This window comes from Sorex fumeus, unplaced genomic scaffold, assembly GCF_029834395.1.
Source record: "Sorex fumeus unplaced genomic scaffold, SorFum_2.1 ptg000111l, whole genome shotgun sequence".
NCBI classification, from domain to species: Eukaryota; Metazoa; Chordata; class Mammalia; order Eulipotyphla; family Soricidae; genus Sorex; species Sorex fumeus.
Window position 1 is genome coordinate 11,437,252 of NW_026606168.1, and position 17,046 is coordinate 11,454,297.

General features: G+C 56.5%; 1 protein-coding gene across 1 annotated transcript; it reads right to left on the reverse strand.

Annotated features, from left to right (window-relative positions):
* Positions 1-5,166: 5,166 nt before the first annotated feature.
* On the reverse strand, positions 5,167-13,725 carry KIF12 (kinesin family member 12). The gene is made up of 19 exons (XM_056135377.1): positions 13,700-13,725; positions 13,524-13,589; positions 13,344-13,422; positions 13,117-13,244; positions 12,949-13,024; positions 11,829-11,963; positions 11,524-11,659; positions 10,899-10,991; positions 10,592-10,747; positions 9,636-9,754; positions 9,437-9,541; positions 8,760-8,862; positions 8,559-8,649; positions 8,364-8,450; positions 7,166-7,256; positions 7,003-7,101; positions 5,766-5,866; positions 5,555-5,679; positions 5,167-5,288 (listed from the first exon to the last, which is right to left on the reverse strand). Exons 1-19 carry the CDS (start codon positions 13,723-13,725, stop codon positions 5,167-5,169), a joined length of 1,938 nt encoding a protein of 645 aa, XP_055991352.1.
* Positions 13,726-17,046: the final 3,321 nt, after the last annotated feature.

Sequence of the window (17,046 nt, forward strand, 5' to 3'; positions counted from 1 at the left end):
TCTTCCCACTCTGTGGTCAGCCAGTGTCGGCCCAGAGCAGGCTAGCAGCCATCAGGAGGGATGCGTGGGTTCCTTTCTGCACAGCCAGGAAGGAATCCAACACGGATTCCAACACTTGGTGGTGTCTTTTTTTTTTTTTTGAGTGGGCGGGGATGCAGAATTCAGAAGCACAGCTGGTGGTACCCAGGATCTGTAACTGGGGCCTCTTTGTGGTACTGGGGTTTGAACCAAGGTCGTGGCCTTCCTGGCTCTGTGCAAGGCAAGTGTCTAAGCTCCTGGACTAGCTCCTGACTCTGGCCACGTTCACTCAGAGCTGCTCTGGGCTCCATTGCTGGTAGTGGTGAAGCCTGCACCCATCAGGCCTGAGCCCCTGGGCCGTCCCATGGGTACTCTGCTCTGGCGTCCACCGCACCAGTGATGCTCAGAGTCATGGGTTCCCTTGCTCTGGGCCCCTTGGGGGTAAGGAGGACCCTGGGGTTTCTGTGGCATTAACCACCTGGGCTGTGCCCAGCCACGATACAAGCCCATGGGCTCTGCCTCTGCCAGCTATCCTGGCCCAGTCCCCCTGCCATGCCTCCCTGCTGCCCAGTCTCCAGCCTCGCCTCTCCTGCTTTACAGGGGCCGGTGGGAAAGGGAGGCTCAGACAAGCTTCACAGCCTGCCCAGGTCATACAGCACAGCCGGGAGTACCTGGGCGCTATTACAGAGGGTCAGTCCCCAACCTGCATGCCCCAGGGATGGGTGGAGAGCCCGGGTCTCAGCCCTGGAATGGGATGAAGGTTGAACAGGACCCGATTGGGCAGGTCTGAGGCCACACAGGCTCATCCCCCGGCTCGTGGCTCCCTGGAGGGTCCCCTCCCTCTTACACCCAAGGGTCTGTCTACAGCCTCAATGCACTCCCAGTCTAGGACTTGGGATACTGATGCTGAGGCTGGGCTTGGGGGTTCCAGGTGAGGCTCCTCATTCTGTCTCCACTCCCTCCACTCCCCACTTTACCTCCCCCCTGTTGAGCTGCCACCAGACTAGCGAGAACTAAATGCAAACCCTAGTCAGTGACTGAGGATGCCCTGGGTCCCACTATAGGGGACCCAGAGGTGATGTGCTTCCTGTTCTAGGGAACTTTGGGGGTCTCCGAACCTTTGCCCTACAATCCCTCCACCTCCACTGGGCCAACTGTGGTTCCCCCTCCAAGCCTTAGTCTTGACTCTCTTTGGCAAACCTTCCCTTCCCCCACTTGGCACTGCCCCCCCCCCCACTTTCTGATTGGACCAGCCCCCTCTGAGTCTCCAGGCTCCTGCCATTCCTCGTCAGAGCAGAAATGACCTTCTGTTACTGTTCATATGCCCGGCTCTGTGGACAGAACCATCCTGTCCCTCATCAGCCTCATGAGCCTCCGGGATTTGCAATGGATGCCCGTGTTGTTTGTTGGATGAGTGACTGCATACACACCTGATGAAGCAAGCCCCAGTTTCCCTGGCTGTAAAATGGGAGAGTTAGCAATCTCGTCTTTAAAAAAAAAACAGAAGAAAAGAGAATTTCTCCAAATTCTTTGGATGAGGCAAATCTTAGCCTGCTAGCTGAAGTACACAGGTGTATCACAAAAGAAAGAAAGCCCCAGATGAGTATTCCTGATGCCTACAGATACAAAGATCCTAAACACAATCTTAACAACCCTGAACGCTGATACAGCATGACCAAATGGGATTTATCCTAGGAATGCAAGGATGGTTCGATGGAGGCAAATCAATTAAATACACCACAAGAACAAAAGGAAGAGACACAGCAATGAATCCCAGAAGACAGCAGATCACTGGAGGTGTCTCCAGACCTCATACTGAGCTAATTCCACTGGGGCACCTCAGATGGAGCGGGTGCACCCTCTCCGCCCACACCAGATGAAACCCCAGTGGCCACGAGCTTCCAGAAGCAAAACCCAGGTATGCGGGTTCCAGGACTAAGACTCCAGGCCACATGGTGGCAGCAGAAATGGGCCATCCCCCCAGTCTCCCTGCCCGCTTGGGGTCCTGGCTATTATGCCCACAATCAGCCTCTGAGAGCCATCTCAGCACATTGATGGCCTTGATGCAGAGACTCCCAAGTGAATCTCAAAATGGACTAGCCCCCTGCAGATATGTCTCTGGACCCCAACCATTTACAATTTGGGAATTCCAGAAGCTCATGGCTGCTTTTGTGGCCGTGTGAGCTCTCATGATACTCATAATAATCAATAGAAAATAAATTATCCAGCATCTGCCCCTGGCAAGCAGGCTTGAATGGTGGAGGGAAAATTCAAGCAAACCATAATGCTCCCAAATAAGGAGAGAGTATAAGGAAAATTGTTGTCATAGAGGCAGGGGGAGGGCTGGGATGGGGGGTGGGGGCGGGGGGAAGGGGGATATTGGGGACATTAGTGGTGGAAAATGTGCACTGGTGAAGGTATTTAATCATTGTATGACTGAAACTCAAACATGAAAGCTTTGTAACTATCTCACGGTGATTCAATAATAATACTTTTTAAAAAAAGAACAAAAGGGGGGCTGGAGAGATAGCACAGCGGATAGGGCATTTGCCTTGCATGCAGCCGACCTGGGTTCGATTCCCAGCATCCCATATGGTCCCCTGAGCACTGCCAGGAGTAACTCCTGAGTGCAGAGTAACCCCTGTGCTCGCCGGGTGTGATCCAAAAAGAAAAAAAAAGAACAAAAGGGAAAAACAGGATCCTATTGATAGAGGCAAAGAAAGCTGTGGACATAACCCAGCATTTATTTAGGGAATAGGACTCTCCCAAACAATGCTCAGGAGACCCAGAGCCCCTCCCAGTGATTGCTGAACAGCCAGATCAAGAGTTCATGCAAGGACGGGAGGATTAGGGCTGTGCAGGCTCTGGCATGCCAGGAATGACCCTGGTCACCCCAATAGTGCCAAGAACCCCCAGAACTACCCAGTGATGCTCGGAGACCTCCAGGGCTGATCCCAGAAATGCTCAGGGCACCTTGTGGTGCCAGGGATTAACCTGGGTCAGCCACATGCAGGGCATGTGCCTTAACCCTGGACTATCTCTCCTGCCCAAGATTCAACATTTTTTATAAAGAAAATAATAAAATCATGGATAAAAGGGAAAAATTATCAACATAATAAAAGCCTGATAAACCTACCACGATCATATTTAACAGCTAAAAACTGCAATATTTTTTCTTGAAAATAAAGCATATATAAAAATCATATATAAAAGATGTCTACTTGTACTGCTATTATTCAACACAGTATTCGAAGTCCTAGCCATGGCCATTGGACAAGGGAAAGAATCTGAAGTGGAAAAATAGGGGAAGTGATCACTAATGGCAGACAACATGATACGGTTCCGTAAAAATTATTTAGAAATGATAAGCCAATACAGTAAAATTACAGGCTACCAAACCAATATATAAAAATTCACTTCATTTTTATACACAAACAATCAGTTAGAAGAGAAAGGAAACAATACCATTTACAATGGTATAAAAAGAACCCACTGACTGGGAAAACCTTAAACTTAAACTTACAGTTTAAGGAGATGAAAGACTAGTGTATCAAAAATTCAGACCCTGGCTAGACACATCGACCCTGGGGGGTGTGAGGTAGCAGAGAGAACTGCCTTGTGGTGCCTGCTTTAAACTATATTACAAAGCTATAGTTCCCCAAATAGTCTGATACCGGAATCAAAGCAGGCACCTCAACCAATGGGATGGAATTGAGAGCTCAGAAATACACCTTCACATATAGAGAGAGTTAATAACAAAGTATCCAAGAGCAAAAAATGGGGAAATAAAAGTCTCTTCCATAGACTATGCAGGAACATAGAGAATTCAAGTGGATGATCATTTTATAATGGTATAAAATTAACTCACATGAAATGCTGGGATGTTAAGCCCAAAACTAGAAAATAAATCAATAAAGTTATAGGAAAACCACCCTTGATTTGACTTCGTCATGCCTTCAGGAATTTTATGCCAGAGGTATGGGAAACAATGCAAAATTTAATAATGATATGACATCAGGTGAAAATGTTTCTGCTTGCATAAGAAACTGTCACTACAACACCAAGACATCCTTCTTCATAAGAGAAAATGTCTGTTCCAGACACACAACGGACACAGAGGGAGGGACCCCTCCACCCACCACCTGCTGACTCTGGCTCCTTCATGGACCTGCTGAACCCCACTCAGCCCCTCACCCACTCACTCACACATTATTAGTTACTCAACTAAAACCTAGCCCATCATGTGAAAAGTTGGGGACCCAAAACCTTCCTAATCAGAAAGGGGCACCCACATCCAAGTGTTCTGCCTCATCCCTGGGTGCTCTGGGGAGAGAATGAGTGCCCACATCCTGGGTTCAACTGGGATTTATTTATTCATTTCACCACCCACTGCCCAATTTCTCCTGAAGGCAGTTCCATCTTTCTTTCTTTGGTGTTATGCTCTCCCTCTGCATATCTCCCACCCCTGACACACAGACACACACACACACACAAACACACACACATGGACACACACAGACACACACAGACACACACATAGAGACACATACAGACATCACAGATACACACACAGAGACATACACAGAGAGACACACAGACACACTCAGGGACACAGACACACACATAGACACATACAAACACACACATACACACATACACACAGAGACACACACAAACACACACACACAGAGACACAGAGACACACACATAAACATATAGACATAGATACACAAAGACACACAGATATACAGACACCCACAGATACACAGAGACACACACAGAGATAGACACACACAGACACACAGACATAAAGACATAGATACAGACACACACAGACACACAAACACACATAGAGACACAGATGCATACACACACAGACACACAGAGACAGACACAAACACACAGACAGGCACACAGACACAGACACACACACACACACACACATAGAGACATAGATACAGATACACCCAGACACCCAGACACACAGAGACAGACAGACACACACGCAGACACACACAAACACACACACACACACACACACAGATCCAGCCCAGGAGGAGGGCAGGGAGGCAGCAGGTATCCCCTGGAGCAGAGGAGAGGTTGACCCACGGGCACACCCAGCCCAAGGTTCCCCCTCAGGTCGGGCGCTCAGCGAGGGCTTCTGGGGCCCTGGCTGCGGGGGGGCTGGCTCCGGCCCCGTCGCAGGGAGCTGCCAATCTGGTCTCTGAGGGCCTCCAGCTTCCGGGCGAGGTTTGGAACCGCAGCCCCACCTGAGGGCCAGGCAGGGTCCAGACTTACTGTCCCGCAGGGCCCCCCCACCAACCTCCAAGCACGCTCTGGGGTGGGAGGGTGGCCAGGGCCAGCATCACTGCCCCAGCCTGCTCGGGACCCAGCACCTAGTAAGCAGGCAGCCCAGGGAGAGAATGCACCCCTTCCAGGCACGCGCCCCAGGACAGAGCTGGGCAGGCTGGGAGGGCGGTGGGCTCTGGCCCAAGATTCCAGAGAGTTCCAGGGGCGCCTCCCTCTCTGCTCTCACCTCTGGGCACTGGCGGTGGGTTGGGGGCCCCCGTGGGCAGTGGGGGCGCAGAAGGAACCACGCCCTCCTCCTCCTCATTCAGCATCTCTGCCAGGACGCGGGTCTGGGTCCAGTCACTGTGGTCCCTGGGTGCGAGGGGATGCATTGATAGGAGGGGAGCCCCCACCTTCCCGGTCTTCCCGCCCCTCCCCATGCTTCGGACAGAGCCCACCTCCCTTGCAGGCGTGAGGCAGAGCCAGGGCTGCCTGGGGGCGCCCAGGGTGGTGGCCGAGCAGACAGAGACACGCAGCTCCGGGCCTTGGGGTCAGACGCCTGCAGGAGAGACCAGAGCTGAGGGTGCAGCCGGGCTTCTCGGAGTCCCGTGTCCCTGGTGTTGGCCGCCACCGTCCCCGCCTTGTCCACCCTCCAGGGCATCACAACCAGGGGGCCATGAAGGGGCAGGTCTCGGCTGGGCCTTCTGTAGACAGGAGGTGGATGGCTCTGGCAACGTCCTCGCTGGAGACCTCGAGGGCTGGAAGCAAGTCTGGGCTATGCCTGCACCCCCAGTCCACCACAGACCGGCACAGAGCAGGCCGCTCAGGGCACAGGTACTGATGGAGGAGTACATCGAGGAGCAAATGCACAGGTGAGTCTGTGTAAGAGGAGGGGGGAGGGGGGAGGAAGAGGAGGAGCGAGAGGAGGAGGGAGAGGAGGAGAGAAGGAGAGAGGGAGGGAGGAAGGAGGGAGGGAGGGAGAGGAGGAGGGAGAAAAGAAGAAAGGGAGGAAGAAAGGGAGAGGAGGAGGAAGGGAGGGAGAGGAGGAGGGTAGGAGGAAGGGAGGGAGAGGAAGAGGGGGAAGAGAGAAGGGAGGGATAGAGGAAGGGAAGGAGGGAGGGAGGGTACGAAGGAGGGAGGGAGGGAAGGACGGAGGGAGAGGAGGGGGAGAGGAAAAGAGAGCGGGAAGAAAGGAGGGAGAAAAAGAGGGAAGGAAGAAAGAAGGAAGGGAAGGAGGAAAGGAGGGAGGAAGAGAGGGAAGGGAGGGTGGGTAAGGAGAAAGAAGGGAAGGGAAGGGAAGGGAAGGGAAGGGAAGGGAAGGGAAGGGAAGGGAAGGGAAGGGAAGGGGAGGGGAGGGGAGGGGAGGGGAGGGAAGGGAAGGGAAAGGAAGGGAAGGGAGAAGGAAGGGGAAGAAAGGAAGGAAGGGAAGGAGAGAGGGAGGAAGAGAGGGAGAGAGGAAAGGAGGGAGGGAGGGAGGGAGGGAGGGAGGGAGGGAGGGAGGGAGGGAGGGAGGGAGGGAGAGGGAGGGAGATGGGGAGGGGTGGCTGGGCAACAGGCTGTTCTGAGTCCTAGGCAGAGGGCTCCATGCCAGCTGCTCACCCCAGGACCCAGCCTGGCACGAGCCCTTGCAGCTCCGGGCAGGCACTCGGGGCTGCTGAACCCCCAGCCCCAGCCCCGCTCCCTGACCTTCCCTACCTGGCACAGGGGCGCCTCCTTCCATGGAAGGGCCCAGTGGCTCAGCGGGGCTCGGCACAGGGGGCAGAGGTGACAGCAGGAGCAGATGGGGGGCAGGGCCTACGGGAAGGCGTGTCAAGGGCTGCGACGACCCCCTCCCCCCTCCCAGATGGCAGAGACTCACTTGGCAGCGGGGAAGATGCCCTGCCACACAGGGGCACAGGGGCGCCGGGCCAGGGCCTGCCGCGTGAAGGTAGCAGGTGCTGAGGAGGCGCCTGGGGAAAATGGGGATGGGGGTGGAGGAGAGTCAGTGTCTGCAGCCCCCAGCCCTACCGCTGGGCCAAAAATAAATGTCCCCTATTTAGCTTTGTTGTTATTATTATTATTATTATTATTATTGGGGGGCTGGAGCGATAGCACAGCAGGTAGGGCATTTGCCTTGCATGCAGCTGACCCGGGTTCGATTCCTCCAACCCTCTCCAAGAGCCTGGCAAGCTACCGAGAGTATCTCGCCCACACAGCAAAGCCTGGCAAGCTCCTCGTGGCGTATTCGATATGCCAAAAACAATAACAACAAGTCTCACAATGGAGACGTTACTTGTGCCCGCTCGAGCAAATGGATGAACAACAGGAGGACAGTGTGCAATGTGCATTATTATTAGGGGGTGGGGCATGTCCTGCATTGCCCGGGGCTTATTCCTGGCTCTGTCCTCTACACTCCTGGCCATGCTCAGGGTACCATATAGGGTGCCGGGTCTGCTACGTGCCAGGCAAGTGTCATACCCTGTCCTGTCCCTGGGGTCCCCAAGTCCCCTCTTTAAAAAACAAATTGTCAGGGCCAGAATCATAGTACAGCGGCGGGATGTTTGCCCTGCACCATAACCGGCACAGGTTCAGTCCCCAGCACCCCATATGGTCCTCCGAGCACTGCCAGAGTTATTCCTGATGAGCACTGCCGGAGTAATTAGAGTGCAGAGCCAGGAGTCACCCCTGAGCAACACCCAGTGCAGCCCTTCCCCCACTCTCCCCGCAACAAAATTTGCCACAAATTTTTAGCTCCAGAAAGGAGTGGTCACACTCCTCCCAGGTCCAGTACAAGATACCACCGGACCTCACCAGGAGGGAGGGTCTGCTTCCAGACAGCGGGGACGACCTGGGCTGTGTGCCCGGGGCCGGCAACCCCCTCCATCCTGGTCTGCAGCCACGTCTCGGTGGGCACCAGATGGCCCCACCCACGGGAAGGGCATACCTGCATGACTCCCCAAGGTCACCACACTGAGGAGGTGAGGTGTCCCCAGGCGCCCTGGACCCAGAGGTCACACCCTGGGCCATGCAGGAAGCCGCCCCGTCCACAGGCCGCCCCGTCCACGGCCCACGCTCACCGCTCCAGCTCCCGGACCTGCTGGGCCAGGACTCTCTGCTGGTTCTGGGCCAGGTCCCGGCTGCTCCGCAGCTGACTCCTTTCTTTCCTGGGAAGAGCGGTCCCGGGAAGGGTCTCGACAGGGATGCTGGGCGGCCCCTCTGCAGGAAGTGCCCGTGGGTGGAGCCGGAGGGGGGAGGGGTAGGATGCCGCCTACCTGAGAGTCTCGTTCTCTAGCATGAACTCCTGTAACATCCCGTACAGATTCCGCTGTGCCCAGGCTGCCCGGGCCCCGCCCAGCCCCGAGCCTGCAGGGAAGGGGCGATGAGGAGGGGGGAGGTTCAGGGACCCCAGCCCCAATCCACCTCACACCCCAAGCCCTTCATGCACCCCCCACCCCAACCCTGGGAGCTTATACCCTTAGGGTCCATTCGGCCCAGCTGGGACCGCAGGCAACGGTTCTCTTCCTGGAGCTGCAATATCTCAGCCTCCAAACGCGGGGGCTGCTTGGTCATGGGGGACTGCGGGCAAGGGAGGGGCAGGGGGAAGAGGCTCAGAGTTGCCCTGGACAGGTGTCTAAGTTGTGCACTGCTCAAGGGTTCTCAGGTCTGGGGAGGAGGGAGTGGAGCCCAATATGCCCTCTGGGCTTCACAGGCAAGTCGTGATGCCTGACTGCATCTCCCTGGCTGGGCTCCCTGGCACGACACAGTGTCCTGGGGTCTCAGATAGACAGCCAAGGGGCCCACATGAGGCTGGCTTCACTTCTCCTCCAGGCCCAGACTCAGTCCTACACAGATCTTGAGTCAGATTCTGACCCCCTCCTTCCCCTCCCCCCTGCAAAAAAAAAAAAGACTCTGCTCAGGTACTAACTCAGCCACGAGTCTCAACCAGCTGGGGTCCTGCTCGACCATCATCACCTCTCCAGACCCCCCCCCCCCCCGTGGCCATGGCCCCATTCTACCCAACCGTGACCCCATTCCTAAGATGCCGGTGCTCATGTCAGCTTGGCCCAGGTGCCAAGCCAGGCCCCAGCGGGTGCAGGGCCTCCACTGCCCTCCACCGGCTGACACCCCACCCGGGTGTCCCTCCACCCACCTTGGGCGCCTGTGGCCGGGTGGTGAGCCGCTGAGCTCGGCTGGCATAGCGCAGGGTGCTGAGTGTCTCGGGGAGACAGTGGGCTGAGGGGGACACGCAGGCCACCTGGACGAGACACCCCACCCTGAGTTCGCCCTTTCGGGCAGAGTGCCCCTCCTAGGCCCTGCACCTCCCCACCCCCAGCCCCCGACCAGGTTACCATGAGCGTGACCCCTCGGCCTCCCAGCGAGTCCGCCAGCAGCTTGGTGAGCTTGCTGTCCCGGAAGGGGATGTGGCTCTGCCTCTTCTGGGGGTCCAGTAGCAGAGAGATGCAGTGGCCTGCGGGCGGGAGGCAGGGCCTGGCCAGGTCATGGCTCACTTTCTCTCTCTCTCTCTCTCTCTCTCTCTCTCTCTCTCTCTCTCTCTTTTTCTTTTCCCTTTTTGGGTCACACCCAGCAATGCACAGCGGTTACTGATGCCAATTAGTAACCCCTGGCTCTGCACTCAGGAATTCGGGAATTACTCCTGGCCATGCTCAGGGGATCAAATGGGATGCTGGGAATCGAATCCGGGTTGGCCGCGTGCCAGGCAAACGCCCTCCCTGCTGTGCTATCACACCAACCCCAGGGCTCACTTTCAAGGTCACTCAGCTGCATAGTCAAGCGCTCCACCCTGCAGGCTAAGTCCCCCTCCAGGCCCTCTCTCCACGGCGGCGTTATCCAACCGGAGTGGTTGCCACCACCAGACTAAGGCTAAGGGGGTGTGAGAGAGATCCCTGCCCACCCCGTCTGTGATTTCCCCAACAGTGACGACCAACAGGCCTGGCATGCAGAAGTGGCCAGATGTGACCTAGAGGAAGAGGAATGTCCCATATCCAGGCCACAGATGAGGCTAATGGCGAACCCCCGGTGGGGACAGGAAGGAAATCCTCCCCCTCCCCCTCCACCCCTGCTGGGCCTCTGCTTCCCCCAAGCCAGTGCTCAGGGCTCATTTTCTGCTCTCTGTGCCTCCAGCTTCCCTCAGCATGGGATGCTATAGACGCAGGTGGGCATGCACAGAGGTTCTGAGGGGGATTCCTGGGCCTCCCCCTTCCCAATGCCTCTATTCTCCCGACTCTGGACAGCTGCAGTCCCAGGCCCGGACGAGGGGCCCAGGGGTCAGGATGGCGGTCCTCACCCAGGGCCAGCAGGCTGCGGTTGATGCTGTTCGCTTCGAGCATGAGCTCCCCGCGGGACCCGGTGGCCGCCACCTTCTCGCTGCCCGCCAGGTCTACAAAGCACAGCTTCCCCCCCGCGGGAGGTTCTCCGGGGTCCACAGGTGGCATCTGTTGGGGTTGGGGGGGGGGACCAGGCCTGGCTGTGGGGCACGTCCAGAAGGACAGCAGCCCCCATGAAGGTCACAGGACCAGGGGAGGCCTCTCTAACCCGCTCCTCCCTTCCCCTGTGGGGCAGCCCCCTCTAGCTGGCTCGCCCTGGCACACTCACGCCTTGGCGGCTGATGTAGAGAGTGAGAAGGGCATGGCTACGGCTGGACGCCTGGTTCAGGGTGTGGGCGGAGCTCCGCCGGCGACGCAGACCTAGACAGGGAGAACCGTCGGGGGAGCTGGACCCGCTAGGAAGGGCAGGCCTGGGAGGCTGCAAGGAGGAGGCGGGTGGTTTGCTATGAGGGGATCCAGGAATGAAAAAGGGTCTCCTCCCCCTGGGGAGAGGGCCAAAACGAGGCCTGGGGCTGGAAAGAGTACAACGGGCTGAGTTCCGGCTCCTTGTGGGGGAGGCCTGAGTTCCATCCCTGACACTGTATGGTCCTCCAAGCACCCCTGGGAGTCACCCTCTAGCGCTCAGCCTGGGCTGTCTCGGCCCAGGAGGAGAGACAACGGGGTGGGCTGGGGGGGGGGGGGGGACTTTGGAATGCAGAGCTGGAATAAAGGGACTCTGGATGGGGTGTGAGTGATAAGGAACATCCCTGGGCAGCGTCGGAATTGGTACTTTGCTGATGGCTTCTCCCCAGGGGTCATCTCCAAACCCACAGCCCCACTCCTGGCCCCCAGCCTAGGGGGAGAGCTGAGGAGTGGACAGCTGCCCCCCGGAGGTCCTGCCCAGAGCACGCACCCAAGTATAGGAGTTCCATGAGGGCGCCCAGACCCCCGAACTCCACCACCTGCAGCTGCTCCACGTAGAAGCCACGGCTCTTGTTCCAGCGAACAGGGAGCACCCGGGGGGACCCCGGGCTCAGCAGATCTCGAACCTGGGCATGATGAGGATGGAGGGCGGAGGAAGGAGCCCCGCTGAGTTCCAATACACACTGTCAGACCTTACAGACCCCCCCCACCTCCCCCCTGCCCTTCCGACCCTCCCCCCTCCCGTGATGCCTCCTGCTCCCCTTGGACCAGCCTGCACGCGGCGCAGAAACCCACCTGCTCGTTGTAGATCTCCAGGTACGAGGCCCGCAGAGTGACCGGGGCTCCCAGGTACTGCACACGGTCCAGTAGCCAGGAGAAGGTCCTCTGCATGATGCCTGCCAAGCTGGGGGGCACGGGCATACCCTCCCCCTGGGGACAGGGGCAGTGAGCCTGAGGTTAGACCCCCACCCCCTACTCCCACCAAACCATAACAGCCCTTTGTAGAGCATCTACACTGTGGTCTCACGTTCCCTGTTCTCCTCTCTCTCTCTCTCTCTCTCTCTCTCTCTCTCTCTCTCTCTCTCTCATATTGAATCACCTACAAAGTTTCATGTTTGAGTTTCAGTCATACAATGATTGAACATCCATCCCCCAACCGGCGCACATTTTCCACCACCAATGTCCCCAGTTTCTTCCCCCCACCCCCCACCCCATCCCAGTCCTTGCCCTGCCTCTATGGCAGACAAATTTCCCCCAATACTCTCTCTCTATTTGGGGCATTATGTTCTGCTCGAATTTCCCCACCACCATTCAAGCCTACCTGCCAGGGGCAGACACTACATAATTTATCTTCCGTTGCTCATTTTGAATATCATGAGAGCTTGTGCGGCTGCCTCTGGAATTCTAGATTGTAAATGGTTGGGTTCCAGAGACATCTATCTGTGTAGGGCACTAATCCATTTGGGGATTCAATTAGGAGTCTCTGGAGGGTCACTGTTCTCACTTTTGTTTTACAGGTGAGGAAACAAGTCAAGGGAAACAACCTCCGAACTCCACTTTGGACAAAGCCCTTCATCTCCTTGAACCCTGGTTCCCGAGTCTTCTTCAAAACCACAGAGCTCAGGGATGGAGCAAACGTGCAACCCGTAGGACGCTTGCCTTGCACTAGACCCACCCAGGTTCAATCCCCGGGACCCCATATGGCCAACAGAGCCAGTCAGGAGTGTGGTCCCTGAGTGCCGGGCCAGCAGTCAGCGCTGAACCCCCGCCCCCCCAATGCAATAAAATATACAAAGCACGGAGTTTAGCTATGTGTTCCTCTGAAAGATGGCCTGCATGGACCACCAACCCCCCCCACCACCACCTCCAGTTCACCATCCCTCAAACCAAGGGTCTCCACATGCTCCTGGCCTACCTGGGGAGGAGGTCCTGTTAGGGTATATGTCTTCCCGGAACCCGTCTGTCCAAAGGTGAAGACGGTGCAGGAGAAGCTGCGGGCAGCAGGACCACAGCTGGACCCAGGAGGCCTGGGATGGGGCGTCGGGGAGGCGGGGTCAGGGAGTGGGGTGGAGGCCTCGCTTACCCTTGCAGGGCGAGTTCGCCTAGGCGCTGCACCCCGCATGCGTGGAACACTTCCTCCTGCGTGCGCGCCCCATCCAGCACGGCTCCGAAGCGGAATGCCAAGTCCGGGGCACCTCCCGGAGGGCTCACCTTGGGGACAGGGCGGTGGAGAAAGGGGCGGGGGGTCTTCTCCCCGGCACCCCTAGGCTGGGCCTGCATCTTCTGAAGACGGGTCCCAGGGGTCCTCACCTGTAGAGTGCGGCTCCCGGCACAGTGCAGCGCGCTCGGCTCCCCTCGTCGGAGCTCGGCCGCGTTCATGGGTCGCACCCTGAGGTTCGAGAGCGGTGTGGGGTGGGGGATGGCAGCTCATGGCCTGGCCCATGTGTCCCTTCCTCGCTCGGACTCTTTGCAGCCCACCTCTTTACCCACCTGAGCACCACCTGGATGGGCGTTTCCAGTCCCTCCGGCCCATGCTCCGGGTTGCGCTCAGGGTCCCTGCGGCAGGCACATGAATCACGCTTGGCTGTACCCAGGGGGACTCTTGGAACTTCCCTTGGCTGTACCCGGGGAGGGGGTCTCTTGGAACCTCCCCAATCTCTGCTTACCCGTCGGGGGACCCGCGTTCCTCCATGTCCTGCTTTTGCACCGGATCCGAGGCAGTTATCCCCCGACCTCCTTCCTTCCTCCCCAGGCTCCTCCCTTCGCTGCCTAGGACTGGCTCCTGAGCCCTCATCATCCCCCTTCTCCCCGGGGAGGCGGGCGTCAGCCATCCGGAAAGACGCCAGCCTGCCCAGGGCCAGCTGGTTAAAGATTTACCCACCCCCACCTCCCTAGCTAAGGGACCCCTAACGAGGGGGTTCTGGACTTCGTGGGTTTTTTTCTGAATAGATTTATTTATTTACTTTGCTTTTGGGGCCACACCCGGCGATGCTCAGGGGTTCCTCCTGGCTGTGCACTCAGGAATTACTTCTGGCGCTGCTTGGGGACCATATGGGATGCCAGGGATTGAACCCCAGTCGGTGGCATGCAAGGCAAACGCCCTACCCGCTGTACTATTGCTCCAGCCCCAGGTTCTGGGCTTTGAAGGATCCCTTGCTCTTGGTGGTCCCATCAGCTGGGGCCACGCCCATGAGCCTCTTCTGTGCATTATAGGGAGACTGAGGCAGGCACAGGTCTCTACAGCAGCCTAAGCAGACGGTGGGTCAGGCTGTCCTCTCTTAGCTCTGGAGTCTTGCTCTGGTCCCTGGAGGGAGGGGAGTACCCAGACCAAGCTGGCACCAGGTCTGAAGCACCTGACTAAACAGGGCCCTGCTGCTTCTTTAGACAAGATACTGGTGCTGTAACCATGTCCTGACTTTGCTGGACCATCCATTCCATGCCAGTCTCCATGCTGGGCACCAGAGCAGAGGACCCACAGGTGACCACTTCCCAGCCCACCATCCTCCTGCAGACAGGTAAGTACCATCTAGCATGCAGGCTCAGAAAACTGAAGGGGCAGGGGTGAGGGCGTTCTGGGTCAGAGGGAACATCCTACAGGAAGATCAAAGTGGGTGGGGTGGGGTGAGGGCGTGAAGCTGAACCCAGTCTATGACAGCTACCTCAAGGAATTGGGATTGAGTCTCCTGGGAGCCAGGAAGGCTCTAAAGGGTTACGAATAGAGCAATGACACCATCTGATTGGAATTCTTATAATGATTGCCATTGTAGGGATGGGAAGGAAATTTCCCCTGCCACCCTGAGTCCTTCTGAGGCTGGCCGTGTTGTCAAATCAACATCAGACAGACGAGTCGGAGCCAAACATGATTTAATTTCACAGTGTGAACGAACTAATGGTTACCGAATATAAAGTGAATGGGGCAAAATGTAGATATGGAGAGCTCAAGGCAGGCTGGGAGGTTGGGATGTCCAGCAGGAAAAGGGGGACTTGCATGATAAAGAGTGAGTGACCAACATTAGTAAGATCAGAAGCTCTGGGTTTTTTTTTTTGTCTGTTTGACTTTTGGGGTCACACCCAATGATACTCAGGGGTCACTCCTGGCTTTGCACTCAGGAATTACTCCAGGTGGTGCTCAGGGAACTATATGGGATGCCTGGGATCGAACCCAGGTCAGCCATGTGCAAGGCAAACACCCCTACCCACTGTCCTGTCTCTCTGGCCCCAAGACCAGAAATTCTGTAATTAGATGTTTGTCCTGCATATAGATCGTTTTCCCTTACAGAAAGGTTATTTGTGATACCAAACTGAGGATCTAGGAAAGACCCTCAATTTTTATTTTTCTAGATACTTAAGGAAGTAGTAGCACTGTCCTCCATTGTGCATTGATTTGCTCGAGCGGGCACTGATAATGTCTCCATTGTGAGACTTGCTGTTACTGTTTTTTGGCATATCGAGTACACTGTGGGGAGCTTGCCAGGCTCTGCCGTGCAGACAGGATACTCTTGGTAGCATGCCAGGCTCTCCGAGAGGGACGGAGGAATCAAACCCGGGTTGGCCATGTGCAAGGCAAACGCCCTACCCAAAAAAATTTCCATTAGCCTACAACTTTGCTAAACCTCTGTCCTGTCCTGTCCTTCCGTTGTTATTAATTTTGCTCGAGTGGGCCCAGTAATGTCTCCATCGTGAGACTTGTTACTGTGTTTGGCACATTGAATACGTCACGGGTAGCTTGCCAGGCTTTACCGTGCAGGCTAGATACTCTCGGTAGCTTGCCGGGCTCTCTGAGAGGGGCAGAGGAATTGAACCTGGCTCGGCCTTGGCCGGCTGCGTGCAAGGCAAACGCCCTAGCGCTGTGAAATTGCTCCAGCCCTTGCTAAACCTCAGTTCTGAATAATTTATATGTCAAAGTGACACATTCTGGGGAGTCCTGTTCTGAGCATCTGGAGAGAGCCTATCCTTCACCATTCCCCGTGTGTTCTCTGATTCTTTCTGCGAGCTCCTCTTGCCCCAAATATACATTAGGACCAAAAATCACCCCTTGCAGTATCACATGCTCTATACCAGCAAGAATGACCGCTGGCACCAGAGCCATCAACTGGCAGAGGTTTCTCCCCGTGTCCTGGGGGCGGGCAGGAAGCCGGACACTGACTTGCTTTGGTTCTAGCACTTTCTAGCAGGGCCTAATTGGGAAAGTTAGATAAAGCCAAAAGCCACAGCTCCCAGCTTTGTTTCTTTTGGGCTACACCCAGCGGTGCCCAGGGGTCACTTCTAGCTCAGTGCTTGGGGGTCACTCTTGGCAGTGTTCTGGGGGACCATGTGGTGTTGGGTATAAAACCTGGAAGCAAAGGATGCACTCCAGAGCCCTGTCCTCAGTTCTCCATTCCTTCCCTTCCCTTCCCTTCCCTTCCCTTCCCTCCCTTCCCTTCCCTTCCCTTCCCTTCCCTTCCCTTCCCTTCCTTCCCTCCCCTCCCCTCCCCTCCCCTCCCCTCCCCTTCCCTTCCCTTCCCTTCCCTTCCCTTCCCTTCCCTTCCCTTCCCTTCCTTCCCTTCCCTTCCCTCCCCTTCCCTCCCTTCCCTTTCCTTCCCTTCCCTCCCCTTCCCTCCCCCTCCCCTCCCCTCCCTTCCCTTCCCTTCCCTTCCCTTCCCTTCCCTTCCTTCCCTTCCCTTCCCTTCCCCTTCCCCTTTCCTTCCCTTCCCTTCCCTTCCCTTCCCTCCCTTCCCCTCCCCTCCCTCCCCTCCCCTCCCCTCCCCTCCCCTTCCCTTCCCTTCCCTTCCCTTCCCTTCCCTTCCCTTCCCTTCCTTCCCTTCCCTTCCCTTCCCTTCCCTTTCCTTCCCTTCCCTTCTTGATTGTGGGCCACAGCTGGTAGTACTCAGAGGACCATATGAGGTGCTGAGGATTTGAACCAGGGTTGAAAGGATACAAAGTAAGTACCCTAATCTCTATACTATCTCTCCAGTCTCAGGTACCACCTTTCTAATCTGTTTCCTTCTTATAAAGAGACAAATGATCCTACACC